The sequence below is a fragment of the Monodon monoceros genome, unplaced genomic scaffold, assembly GCF_005190385.1.
Source record: "Monodon monoceros isolate NGI ecotype Baffin Bay Population unplaced genomic scaffold, NGI_Narwhal_1 Super_Scaffold_6, whole genome shotgun sequence".
Taxonomy (NCBI): Eukaryota; Metazoa; Chordata; class Mammalia; order Artiodactyla; family Monodontidae; genus Monodon; species Monodon monoceros.
In genome coordinates this window covers 52,994,098-53,007,221 of record NW_021703783.1, presented here as the reverse complement: position 1 = coordinate 53,007,221, position 13,124 = coordinate 52,994,098, and the positions used below count along the sequence as shown (strand labels likewise).

At 35.4% G+C, this 13,124-nt stretch overlaps 1 protein-coding gene across 3 annotated transcripts in view; it reads right to left on the bottom strand.

Annotated features, from left to right (window-relative positions):
• The window catches only part of NUP107 (nucleoporin 107), a 44,551-nt gene that overhangs the window by 3,654 nt on the left and 27,773 nt on the right, over window positions 1-13,124 (bottom strand). For all 3 annotated transcript variants that reach the window (XM_029206428.1, XM_029206427.1, XM_029206430.1), the window contains 12 exons: window positions 12,192-12,251; window positions 11,002-11,147; window positions 10,826-10,874; window positions 7,919-7,988; window positions 7,480-7,598; window positions 6,733-6,771; window positions 6,283-6,433; window positions 5,836-5,948; window positions 4,806-4,908; window positions 4,187-4,347; window positions 3,402-3,527; window positions 2,901-3,014 (listed from right to left, as the gene is read on the bottom strand). In XM_029206428.1, the coding sequence (XP_029062261.1) occupies window positions 2,901-3,014; window positions 3,402-3,527; window positions 4,187-4,347; window positions 4,806-4,908; window positions 5,836-5,948; window positions 6,283-6,433; window positions 6,733-6,771; window positions 7,480-7,598; window positions 7,919-7,988; window positions 10,826-10,874; window positions 11,002-11,147; window positions 12,192-12,251 (1,251 nt within the window). The remainder of the gene's footprint in view (window positions 1-2,900; window positions 3,015-3,401; window positions 3,528-4,186; window positions 4,348-4,805; window positions 4,909-5,835; window positions 5,949-6,282; window positions 6,434-6,732; window positions 6,772-7,479; window positions 7,599-7,918; window positions 7,989-10,825; window positions 10,875-11,001; window positions 11,148-12,191; window positions 12,252-13,124) is intronic.

The window sequence follows — 13,124 nt, the reverse complement described above, 5'->3', positions numbered from 1 at the left end:
TTGTTAAACAGCTGTGCCTTGCACATTGTGCTAGCCAGGTGAGTGAGTGGGGGCTGAAATCTAATCCATGCTCCAGTCTACAGGTCACGTGCACTTGGCATGGAATCTATCTGTGTAAGAGAATGGATACCATTTCCTAATTTTTATACAAGTGATATAAGTGCTATCAGGAGCCCTGAATAATTTCCTGCTTTGCTGAGTATGTAAGAGTATTAAGCTAAACTCAACTCAAAATATCATTATTTATCATTTGATTGTTCAAGAAATCTCTTCTTGTTTGGATTAGATTTGAAGACATGATTGAGACTGAATATTGATTTTTAAATGTTTGGTAAAACAAAATGGTATCATTCATAGCCTTCCACTCCTACTCTATTTTTAAAACACTCCAGAGTGTCTGTTTTGTGACTTTCACTATCTTTTTTAAAAATTTATTTATTTGGTTGCTCCGGGTCTTAATTGTAGCAGGCGGGCTCCTTAGTTGTGGCATGCGAACTCTTCGTTGTGGCATGCATGTGGGATCTAGTTCCCTGACCAGGGATCGAACCCAGGCCCCCTGCATTGGGAGCTTGGAGTCTTAACCACTGCACCACCAGGGAAGTCCCTAATCTAACATTAATTAATACTTAGAATAACAAAGATTTATGTATAAATAAGGCATCAAGTCTTTTCAAACCTTAAATACCATTTAATTAGCATTTTGCAACACTAAAATTTTATCTTCGTGAGCAGCAGCATGAAATAGAAGAGAAAACCCAAGGAACCTGCTAAAGGTTCAAAACTATTTATGAAGTCAGCAGAGTTACTGTATCAGGAATAGTAGCAAATAGGGGCTCAAATCTAGTCTCCTGTCCCTAATGTTTTTGCTTCTGGTCAAAAAGGGAAGCCAGAGGAACTAGAAAAATGTAGTAGCAAAAACCAAAACAAAACAAACAATAAAAAAGGAGTGATGATCGCTTCTCAACCTTTTGGCTAAGATCAAGTGTGAAAAAGGAGTGACTATACTAAGATTCAGGGAATGCAGAAGGAAGATACCAAACATACTCCTGTGATTTTTCTGTTCAAAATAATATACCTAATATCCAAGAATCCAGCATTTACAATCCTTGGACAGATCATCAGGTCTGCAGAGGTGAAACTGAGTTACTCCATGTTTCTGTCATGCCCCATGAGCAAGCCTCAATGCCTCTCCCTCACACCATTATTACCTGCAGCATCCTTCCTTTCTCCCACCTCAGCTCATCCAAATTTACCCAATTCGTTCAAGATTCAGTCAAATGCTACACCTTTCAAGCATTCTGTCCAGATCTCTTCCAGGTAGAAGGAACCTTTTCTTTTCCTAAGCTCACAAAATGCTTCATCTGTGCTTTTCTTATGGTATTTATTACTTCTGTAACTGGTTTCTCAACCCAGGCTACACATTAAAGCTCTCCAGATAGGGCTTCCCTGGTGGCGCAGCAGTTGAGAGTCCGCCCGCCGATGCGGGGGACGCGGGTTCGTGCCCCGGTCCGGGAGGATCCTACATGCCGTGGAGCAGCTAGGCCTGTGGCCCGTGGCCGCTGGGCCTGCATATCTGGAGCCTGTGCTCCACAACGGGAGAGGCCACAGTAGTGAGAGGCCCATGTACCGCAAAAAAAAAAAAAAAAGCCAGCCAGCCCTATCTCAGACCAATTAACCCAGAATCTCTGGAAGTGGAACCCGGTATTTTTTTTCTAGTATTTAAAAAGATATTTTATTTGAAAATCATTTCAAACAAACTAAATTACAACAATAGTACAAAGAATATCTCAATACCCTCACCCTTTGTTCAGTCTTTGCCCTGTTTGCTTTATGATTTGCATCTGTATGTGTATCTATAAATACACATTTTTTTAACCCTTTGAGGGCAAGCTGCATAATCATGTTCCCTTACTTCTAAATACTTCAGTGTTTACTTCCTAATAAAGAGAAGTTTCTCTAATATAATCACAATGCAGTTAACGATGTCAGGAAATTTAACAGTGACGTAATACCTTAACATCACTGACTCAACACTCTCCTTTATAGCATCTTTCTTCCTCCAATGCAGGAGCCAGTTTAGGATCACATACTACATTTAACTGTCATGTCTTTTCAGGACTCTTTAAAAGTTTTTTTTTTTAATACAATTTTTAAAGGCAACATTCCATTTACAGATATTACAAAATACTGGCTATATTCCCCATACTGTACAGTATGTCCTTGTAGACTATCTTACACCCAACAGTTCCTACCTCCCCCTCCACAACCCCTATGTTGCCCCTCCCTCCCCACTCCCCACTGGTGGTAACCACTAGTGGAACCAAACCAGTATTTTTTAAAAGTTCTCCAGATCATTTAAATGGACAGCTCAGAGGTGAGAACCACTGCTTTATATATGTCTTACTCATTCTACTAGACTTATCTTCATATCCATAAATTGAGTTGAATACATATATAATTAATTTTTAGGTCCAGAACTTTAAAAAATTAGATTTGGGACTTCCCTGGTGGCACAGTGGTTAAGACTCCATGCTCCCAATACAGGGGGTCTGGGTTCGATTCCTGGTCAGGGAACTAGATCCCCCATGCATGCTGCAACTAGGAGTTCACATGCCACAACTAAGGAGCCCACCTGCTGCAACTAAGACCCAGCACAATCAAATAAATACTTTTTTAAAAATCAGATTTTACTATCCTAAGTGAACATATTAAATATGGAAAAATAGTTTACCCAAGAGTCAAACATTCCTATATTCCCTAACAAGTATTTCAGGTTAAATTATGGGAGGTTTAGTTATAAGTACAAAGGTTATATAGGATCTGTAGCTGCTCCTATTCAAAAAACTTTTTAAAAAAGACATTATTTTTGCTTTTAGCTATAAACAATGCACACAGCTTACCTCTCTAACATCCACCATCCACCCTCCATCAACAAACAACAAGACATTGTACATTTTCTCCTTCACATCAGCAGTTAGGGCATCCAAATGCCCTTTCCAAATACCATAATCCATCTGCAAAACAAACATAAGGCAGATATATAACAGACTATAATGTATCTGCAAAGTACAGACAGGAATATATATATATGGAACATCATTCTAAAGAGTTGACATTCAGTAAGCCAAATATAAAAACAAACATCGATGGATTGCAGTTCAATAAAACGCTAAAATGTTAACCATGTAAATGAGCACTATTGTCACCTGAAGGTATGTTTCATGTTTGGTTAATTATCTACAGAAAAGTAACTAAAGGGATGGTTTTTTTTCAAAGTAGAACAGTAGTAAGGAAGGTCACTTGTTATAATAGGAATATAACTGCTGAAAAAATGATCTCTTTAAATATATGACATGTATTTTTGAGATGCAATAGACATGTCTCATCTACATTCAACTTACTTCATATTTCTTTTCTTTGTGTTCATGAGCCACTTTCTCAGTAAAAGTTGCTTGAGGTGTCAAAGTAGGTTTTTGTGGAGCTGAATTCATATGCTTAAACCACTCATTAAAGGTTTCATGGGCTTCCTAAAATGCAAAATAAAAGAGAAATACAAAACAAAAAACTGTTCACATATGTTCAGCAAAGTTTTTAAAAATTTGATTCTTAGAAATAATTTTTCAGTAGCAAGAAGTAAAATCGTTTAATATTTCTTTTTTATACAAAAAAAAATCATGGTGAATAAGTGTTTTGTTTGTGATGTTCACATATTTACTTGTCTGTCTTCTTGACGAGCCTATTAGCTTCTAGAGGGCAAGGATAGAAAGACATCCAGAATTAGTCCTAGAACCTAGCCAATCACTTCATTATTTGTTGAATGAATTTTGAATGAGTATGTTGTTATTTTAGTCACAATACAGAATATCTTGCTTTTTTCAGTTATTGCCAAAAGCAGAAATGTTAAAGTTGAGAGAAGCATTCAAAGAATCTTAAGAAAACATACATTTCAGACATCACACACACTATCTACCATGTGAAACGTTCTTAGTTGGTTAGCACTGATTAGAGGCTCAAGCAAATGAAGACCAGGTCTTGTCTTCAAAGTTCTTATGGATCAGTCAGTCCCACAGTCGCAAGGGAGCTAAGATAATGAGTCAATCACCACTTCTGGAAAAACAGTTCAAGGTCTGAGAGTGAATCAGGAAAGTCATCATAAAGAAAGGTTTTGTGGTTTTTACAATCTCACCAAGTAAGCTCTAATGCACAAGTGTTCTCGGATAGCGTTATCATCTTCAGCAGGAAGTGGGCTCTCCATTCCTTGCTCCTCCCACTGGTTATAGATTTCTGCTATTGAATCCTGAGGAATTTTCACAAATACTTCTTTTGCAGCTTCGTGCTTTTTTGATGCTGTGAAAAAGATATACAGTTTTTCAATACATATGGATTTCCATGTAATGGTTTCTAAAGGAATCAAATTATTGGTTTGCAACTTTCACAGCTACCTGTTACCATTTCATGTCTCAAGGTACTTCTGTTAAAGGTCTGGGTGATCTCTCTACTTAATGGCTGGGCTTTTCCTTATTTCAATGTAACAGTCACAAAAGGATTCATTAAATGCAATTACTTTTACATACTTTTCTGTGTCTTAAAAAAAGGCAATTCAATTTTTTCAAAGCCTTGAGATTATATGCAAAATTGAGTAGGATATGAAAAGTCACTATTAAATATGTTTTGTTTCACAATACCAGCCGTAACAGTGGCTGTTTTGTACCTTACCCTACTGGAAGGGTTGGAAAAACAAACAACAAAGTTCTAGAACAGAACAAAAACGTAAAAAAAAAAAAGAATATAAAAATACAGCATACCCAAGAACTTCCTCATTATGGCATTGCCTTGTTTTAGTGCTTCCGCCCTCTGTGATGGGTCAAATACCAACCAGTCAATTACATCGATTTTTAAACGGTCCTCCTATTCATTTAATTGGAAAAAAGAAATGTCAACTGTGTTTTTTCTACGATATTCTACAAATTAGTAGAACCAGCTTATGTCTGTACTTCTAGTGAATATTTTCCCTCAGGTTATACAAAATAATGAAAGAAAATAGCTTTTCTTATTTTATTTTCACATTTAATAGGTCTCTATTAAATTACAGAAAAAACTTACTGGACTGTGAATCTGGAATTATATATGTGATGTCCCACCAACTTAATCATGTAATTCCTTTAAGTGCTACTCTAAAATTTTTTTCTTTCCTAGATAAAACTTTCTATTCTTTTCTGAAAATAGGAATAAGTAAGCTACATAAAAGTTAGTGATTGATCGGGACTTCCCTGGTGGTCCAGTGGTAAAGAATCCACCTTCCAATGCAGGAAACTAAGATCCCACATGCTGCAGAGCAACTAAGCCCACGTGTCTCAATGAGAGAGCCCGTGTGCCGCAGACTACAGAGCCCATGCACCCTGGAGCCCACACGGCATAAACAGAGAGAGAAAACCCACATGTCACAGCTAGAGAGAAGCCCACGCACCAAAACGAAGAGCCCACCCGCCACAACGAAAAGATGCCACAATGAAAAGATCCCGAGTGCCACAACTAAGACCCGACTCAGCCAAAAAACAAAAAAAGTTAGTGACTGATCAAGTATCTAGAATAATCTGATGAGCAAAAATCCAATGCTCAGGTTTTTTCCATTAAAGAAACTTCCCTTAACATAATACTACTATTAAGCAATTCCTTACACAAGACCTTAAGTTTGCTGCCAATTTTTATAACTTGGCTGACAAATTCTTTAAAAAAGAAAGAAGCCAGAGTATTTTAAGGTAAAAGTTCACAAAAGCATAACATGAGGGATTATCAGGAGTTATATAACACACCTCTCTCTTCCCCTCATGTTACCTCAGTAGTGCCAGTATCTAGGGCTGGGGCCAGGTCATGATGACTGAATTCACCATTATCTTTCTTCCGAATATTCTCAACTACAGTTTTTGTTATAGTTGCAATATCCAAATCTAAAGAATTTTTTGAAGAAACAAAAACAAGAATTAATCGTTCACACTAATATCCTCTAAACAATCACAATGATTTGGTAAATTTGGGATAACACTTCTTTAAAAATATGTAAAATATGAAAGACATTATAAAAGAAAATGCCAAAATTAAAAGATATTTCACATGAGTTACGGCATAGGTTATTTCATTCCTAAAACAGAATTTCACTGAAAACCTCATTCCTTTTTCACCTCGTAAGAGAAATAGGATTTAAAACTAGAAGGCTAAATGTTAACTAAAGCCAAAATGATAATCTGCCTACAAAGCCCAGTAGATGTTCTCAACCATTTTTACCTGCTTCTTTAGCCAGCTCCAGGCAATGGTGGCGCTGTTCAAATTCTGTAACACCTTCCAAAAATAATGCATACTGGGCAACAGCGAGGTCTTGAGGCAAATGACAGGTATAAAATGCTATGAGATTTGTATGTTTCTCATTTATTAAAAGCTAAAAAACAAAAAAAGGATCAAAGTATGTCAATAATTAAACAAGTTCTAGGATCAACAGTGCTTTTTAAAAAGTTCACTTCAAAATTTCAAATATATTTAGGAGAGATTCATACAGATATAGATTTGTGCTGCTAAACAGAATTTTAAATTCCAAAAGAAAGTATTTATGACAATTAAAAGACTTTTATGGATTTTGATGACTCTCCTGCCACTAGATATTAAAATACTATCATTCTGATTTTTGTTTTCATTAAAATGGTAAAAAAATATATATAATTGTGGTTTCTCAAAGTTTACCTGTATGTATGTCTTTAAAACCTCAATGGAAACTTCTTCCTTCATAGGAAAAAAGATATAATTATTAAATTATAAATACAACTGCTTATGTGTACCAGCAATATATCTAATAAAAATTCCGCTATAATGATTTAATGACTTTTAATACTTACCACTGAGCAATAACTACATGTAATAACTAAGTGCTTAGCAAAGTTCATGTATTGCCTTACCCTAACTCTTTGTGGGTAGTTACTATTATTGTTCACATTTTACAGAGGAAGAAACTAAGACCTAAGGAGATTTACCCAGAATTACACAGCTAGAAGCCGCTGAGTAAGAATATGAATCCAGGATTCTTACTCCAAAACCCAAGCTTTCAACTACTGTATCATTCTGCCTTCTACATGTACTCTGACCAAAGTGTTACCATTTAGGACAGAAGAAAAAGAAAAAAGAAAACAAAGGTTTAAGATCTCAGAGAACTTAGTCTGGCTCAGTTACCTTAGCTGGTTGATTTAGAGTTGGGTACTGATGAGGATTAAAGTTATAAATTGTCCAAAATCCAGGTAACCACCAGCATTCTGCAGCCACAGATTAGAACCCTAACAAGTAACCTGCAGTGAATTATCATCGAGTGACCAGACCATATGAGACTATGGTCACCATTTCCAGAAAACAACAACCAAAAAGTAGCATGTTTTCCTGACAATAGGTGTATAAAGCATCAGTCTTGCAGAGAAGTGTATACAACTCATTTTTATTTACTTTGGTCTGTAGTCCCAGAGTGCGGAAAAACAAAATGAGGTGAGTCATGAAGCGAAGGAGGTGTCCAGGTAGATTGTTTCTGCTTTTGGAAAGCCATTTGCTAAATTCATCCATCAGACCTATAAGCAATCAAAGCAAAGATGCAACAATAGGGATAAAAATCAAAAGAAGAGATATAAACACTATCCAAGGACATTTACTGTATTCCTATACCACTACCAGTTCACTATCTCATTGTTAAGAACCATCATATAAAACAGACTCTGGATTAAATTCAAACTTTATTTTCTAAAAATTAAGTAAATAGTTGCATTCAGATACGTTGATATTTATAGAGATGACAAAATGTGGTAAGTCATATGCACTGTTTTGATAACTTTTTACAAAATTACTAAAGAAAACAAAGAACTCATATAAAGTGAAATAAAATATATCTTACCATCAATGTCTCCCAGGATAAGGAATTTTTGAACTATATGATAATGTTCTTGATTCTCTTCCAGAACTCTCTGAAAAAGTTTTTACATTTTCCATAAGTCTACTATGGTCATTCTGCAGTATACACTCATTGGTAAGCTAAAAATGTCAACTTTTGAAGGAACATATACAAAGAAAAAGCTGGAGATGAAGGGTCTTAGGAGACCAAAATAAAGTAAAACATGAGAAAGATACTGCCCTTGGAAATATATACTCAAGGCTCAACGTTATCTTTGAAAGCAGAGAATTGCGATAAAACAATTTAATCTCTGTGAATGTTATGAAACTTTTATTTTTTATATTTTACTACAGTTTTCCTTGGCAGTCCGTGGTGAACCAGAAAAGAAGGGCACATGTGACCAAATCAAAATAAACTGTAAGATTTCCTTCAACATAAACAGTGGTTCTTGAAAGCATTCTTTGGGTATTCTCTTCTGCAAATGGCACCAAAAGTAACAAAACCAATCAAAATAGTGATTAGGCACAGAGCAGACAAAATTTACAAGTAACCTGCTGTTGGAATTTTTTCTGAAGCAAATAATTCATATATTTTTGGTCAAATATATTTTGATTTTTATTTGCCTAAATTTTCTTCCAATATTTTTTCTTTTTTACATTCAAATGTTTGCTCCCTCTGGAACTGATTTTAATACATGGCATGAAGCAGAGATCTAGCTTTGTTCTCTTCCAGATGGAAAGTCAATTATGTCCATACCATGTATGTAAATAAACCATCCCTCTTCCTCTGAAAGGAAACGTCATCTCTGTCATCTACAACTATTAAGTTCTCATATATATTTGGATCTAATATGGATTTTCGTATTCCGATGATCTATTTATTCCTGTGACAATTCGATACTGTTTTATTGTATCTTTATATTGTTTTATTATTGAGGAAGGCAAATACCCTATTAATTATTGTTCTTTTCTCGTCATTCTCACTTATTCTTCTACTTGGAAATTTTCTGTTCAGAAATAATGCCCCAAAGCATTAGGTTTCAATGTTAATTTTGGAATGACTGATATTTATATCAAATCACCTCATCCAGGAATGTGGTATATCTATTTATTTGTGTCTTTCAATAGGATTCTATAGTTTTTTATGAAGGTCCTCAAACCCTTGGTTAATTTTATTCCTGGGTATCTTATAGTTTTGGTCAATAATTTAAATGGGACTTTTACAGGGAGCTAAATCCTTTTCTAACTAGCTGTAACAATTACAAAAAGGATATGATTTTTTTCATAACTTTGTCTTGAATTTAGATACTTTAAAAATTCTCTTATTAATTCTAGTAACTTACTGCATCTTGAGTTTCTAGATTTACACTCTCATCATATGTAAATGCTCCCCTGTTTCTAAATTTGTATCTATTCCTTGACTTTCTTGTTTTACTTTCATTCATTGGAATCTCCAAAACAACAGACTGGCAAAAAAACACTTGATAGAGAAAGCACTACATTTTTTTTACTATACAAAGAACTCTTATACAATAAAAAGGAAAAGATAAAATCCAACAGAAAAATAGGTGAAAGCTCTAAATAGGAAATTCAAAAATGGTCAATAAACAGGAAAATTTGCTCAGCCTTATGAATAGACAGGGAAATATGAGAAGAACAGTGAGTTTCTATCTCCCAGCTAATCTGATGGATTGGCAAAAAATAAAAAAAACTGTGATATCTGGGACTAGTGAGAATGCAGGGAAATGGCCACATTAATAAATTACTTGTAGGAGTATGAATTAATTGCTACAACAAGGAAATTAACTTAATATACATATACCCTTTAACCCAACATTCCTGCTTTCAGGAAACTTGTAAAGAAACAGGACTAGTAGATAAGCATAAAAAAATAAGAATAAATAAATAAGAATGTTCACTGCAGTGCTAGAAGCAACCTAAATATCACCAAAAGGGGAATGATTAAAAAAAAGGATACGTCATTCTATAGAACATTATATACCTATTAAAAATAATAAGTTAGGCTGTTAAATCTATATCCACTAACTCAAAGACAGTATCATTAAATGGGGGGAAAAAAAGCCGTAGACTAATGTAGGTAGAATGATGTGAAAAACAACCTCAAAAACCAAAATCCTATACTGGAATATCTACATTATCTACATATATTTGTAAGATTATGGAGAAGGATATGTAGGATACATATCAATGTTTTATCATCTCAGTGAATGAGAATAACCATAAAGAGGTTGGGAGGAAGTTTTATAAAGGCCTTACTTATACATCTTTAGATTATTTTGTTTCAAGTACATACTTTGGTTATTTAAAAAAAATTTTAAGAATATTACTTTAGGGCTTCCCTGGTGGCGCAGTGGTTGGGAGTCCGCCTGCTGATGCAGGGGACACGGGTTCATGCCCCAGTCCGGGAGGATCCCACATGCCGCGGAGCGGCTGGGCCCGTGAGCCATGGCTGCTGGGCCTGCGCGTCCGGAGCCTGTGCTCCGCAACAGGAGAGGCCACAGTGGTGAGAGGCCCGCGTACCCCCCACCCAAAAAAAAAAAAAAGAATATTACTTTAAAAAATACTGGATTATTTTGAGATCTAGGAAAAGAAAGTCTTGCTAATTTGCCATTATATATTTTAATTTTTCAAAAAGAAAGGGATAAATTAGCTTACATGCATACCATATATTTAGATGAAACCAATCCTAAACCAAATAAACAGAAATGATGTATCATTTAAATATGCAGTTAAGTTTTTTCTTTTTAAAGAGTATCTCTTATATGAATAAGAGGTGAGGAAACAAAAAGAGAATATAACAAGATTTCACATACTTTTGTGCCTTTCAGCTACAGTGCACAATGTAACATTTAGTTTCGTATTCCAGTTATCCTAAAATATTGATATTTACCTTTTTATCAGTAGCTTGAAGTTCTTCAAAAACCTTTTCTAAAGTCCAACTTTGAAAGAAAGAACAAGGAAAGGGATAAAATAACGCTAATAAATAATATGAACAAAGACTACAAAATGAAACTTCACAGAGAATACTACAAATCCTCATGATGAAAAACAAACCAGCTCACTCACTTTGCCTCCAAATATTCTCTAGGGAGTTCTTCAGTTTCATCTAGAGTTATTACTGATGTCCGGATCTCCTGTTCTACCAGACTGTCCACCATCACCCGAAAGTAGGCCCACACTGTGTCTTCCCAGGTGTCACAGACAGGGAGCAGCTTTACCCCATTCCAAAACAGAAACATGCAGACATAGTCAACAAAAAAAAAGGAAAAGCAGTTATACCCACTTATATGGACTATAAAGTCACTATAATGATATAAGACATTGTGTATTGTAAAATATCATACCAAAATAACCTCCTCTCTCCACCCCTCAAACCACATCTCCTTTTTTTTTTTGGCTGCACTGCACAGCATGAGGTGAGGGATATTAGTTCCCCAAGCAGGGATTGAACCCGTGCCCCCTGAAGTGGAAGCTCAGAGTCTTAACCAATGGACTGCCAGGGAAGTCCCTCAAACCACATCTTCTAAGAAGTCTGAACTATTATGATTTTTTCCATGATGAGCACACAATAGCATCAATTTTCCATGCTGATATAAGATGGTGTTTCAGTGTTATGGTAACATTCCTCAAAACCGCTGTAAAATGTAGGGGGTAGTAGGAGTTGTGAGCAGCACACACACATGTGTGAGACAATTCAGTCATTGTGCCTTTGTGGAACACTTCTGGATAAAGCTATGGGAACCATAAGTCATCAATAAATGTGTATTGGAATTTAATTTACAATTCTTAGAAACTGAAATTTGATTTCATGTATCAAACCATCATTTGGGGGACTTCCCTAGTGGTCCAGTGGCTAAGACTCCACGCTCCCAATGCAGGGGCCCCAGGTTTGATCCCTGGTCAGGGAACTCCATAGATCCCACAAGCTGCAACTTAGAGTTTGCATGCCGCAACTAAAGATCCCATATGCGGCAAAGAAGATCCCTCGTGCCACAACTAAGACCCAGTGAAGCCAAATAAATTAATTAATTTTTTTAAAAAAGTAAGATTAAAATAAATAAATAAATAAAACATCATTTGGTGTATGAGATACATCAAACTAAGTACGTCAAGTTACTATTCTATTTCATGATTATCTCTATCATTGCTATTCTTAGTAGCTTAAGCTTATACGATTATTATGTATGGTTATATATATGACATATATATAATTTCATTCCATAGAAAAAAAAGAATTATTAAAATAAATCGCATACCTGCTTGAGATTCCCACTTAAAGCTGCATAAATTGCTCTCTCATATCTATTAAAAAGCTCCTGAAATATAATGAATATAAATAAAATTGAACTACTGTTTTTCTTAGTATGTCAACTTTTTCATAATCTGGAAATCTGCAGTGTCTTCTAAAATGAACTTATTTACTCACCTGACAGTTTCTAAACTTTAGTAAAAGATCTAGTAGGGGAATAAGAAGGAAGGACCCCTTAGTTTGATATAGCCAATGCTGAAATCTTCCTGAAAAGTCAAATATCTAAATTTCAAATACAGAGTGAAAGCAGATTCAAATCTAATGGATGCTTTGATTATTTATTATAGGCAAATTCTATTCCAGATAGACTCTGTATAGGTGTTTTCCCCTATAAAGTTTCTAAATACCTAATACTACCTGATAGTGACCTAAGAACAACATCCAAACAAGGCACACTTGGAGCCTGTCACGCATCAGTTTGTATCAAATTCCTAAGTAGAATTAATTATATTCATCAAATTATCCCATTTTACTTCTGGATTCTATTAATGACATTCCTGTTTTCTCATCATCCAAACAAGAGACTTCAGAGACTCTCACTATACAACTGAGTCCTCCTCTGCATTGTTTCCAGTTTCTGGTCCTGACCATTTTTGTTCCGTTCTTTTGTACTCTCCATATTAACCCAGGGCAGGCCCTTATTACTTAGTGTCTGAATAACTCTGACAGCCTCCTAACTAGTTTCTCAGTCTTTAGTTCATTCAATTTTAAGCCTATTTTCCACTGCCATGCTAATTTTCTTAAAGCACTGCTGTCATGTGCCCTCAAGGTTTTGATGGCTCACCACTATCTATGGTACAAAGTTCCCAGTCCTTAGAGCAGCACTTGAGGACCACCACTGCCTGCTCTTAATTTACGTTTTTCCGTCATCTTCTCATTA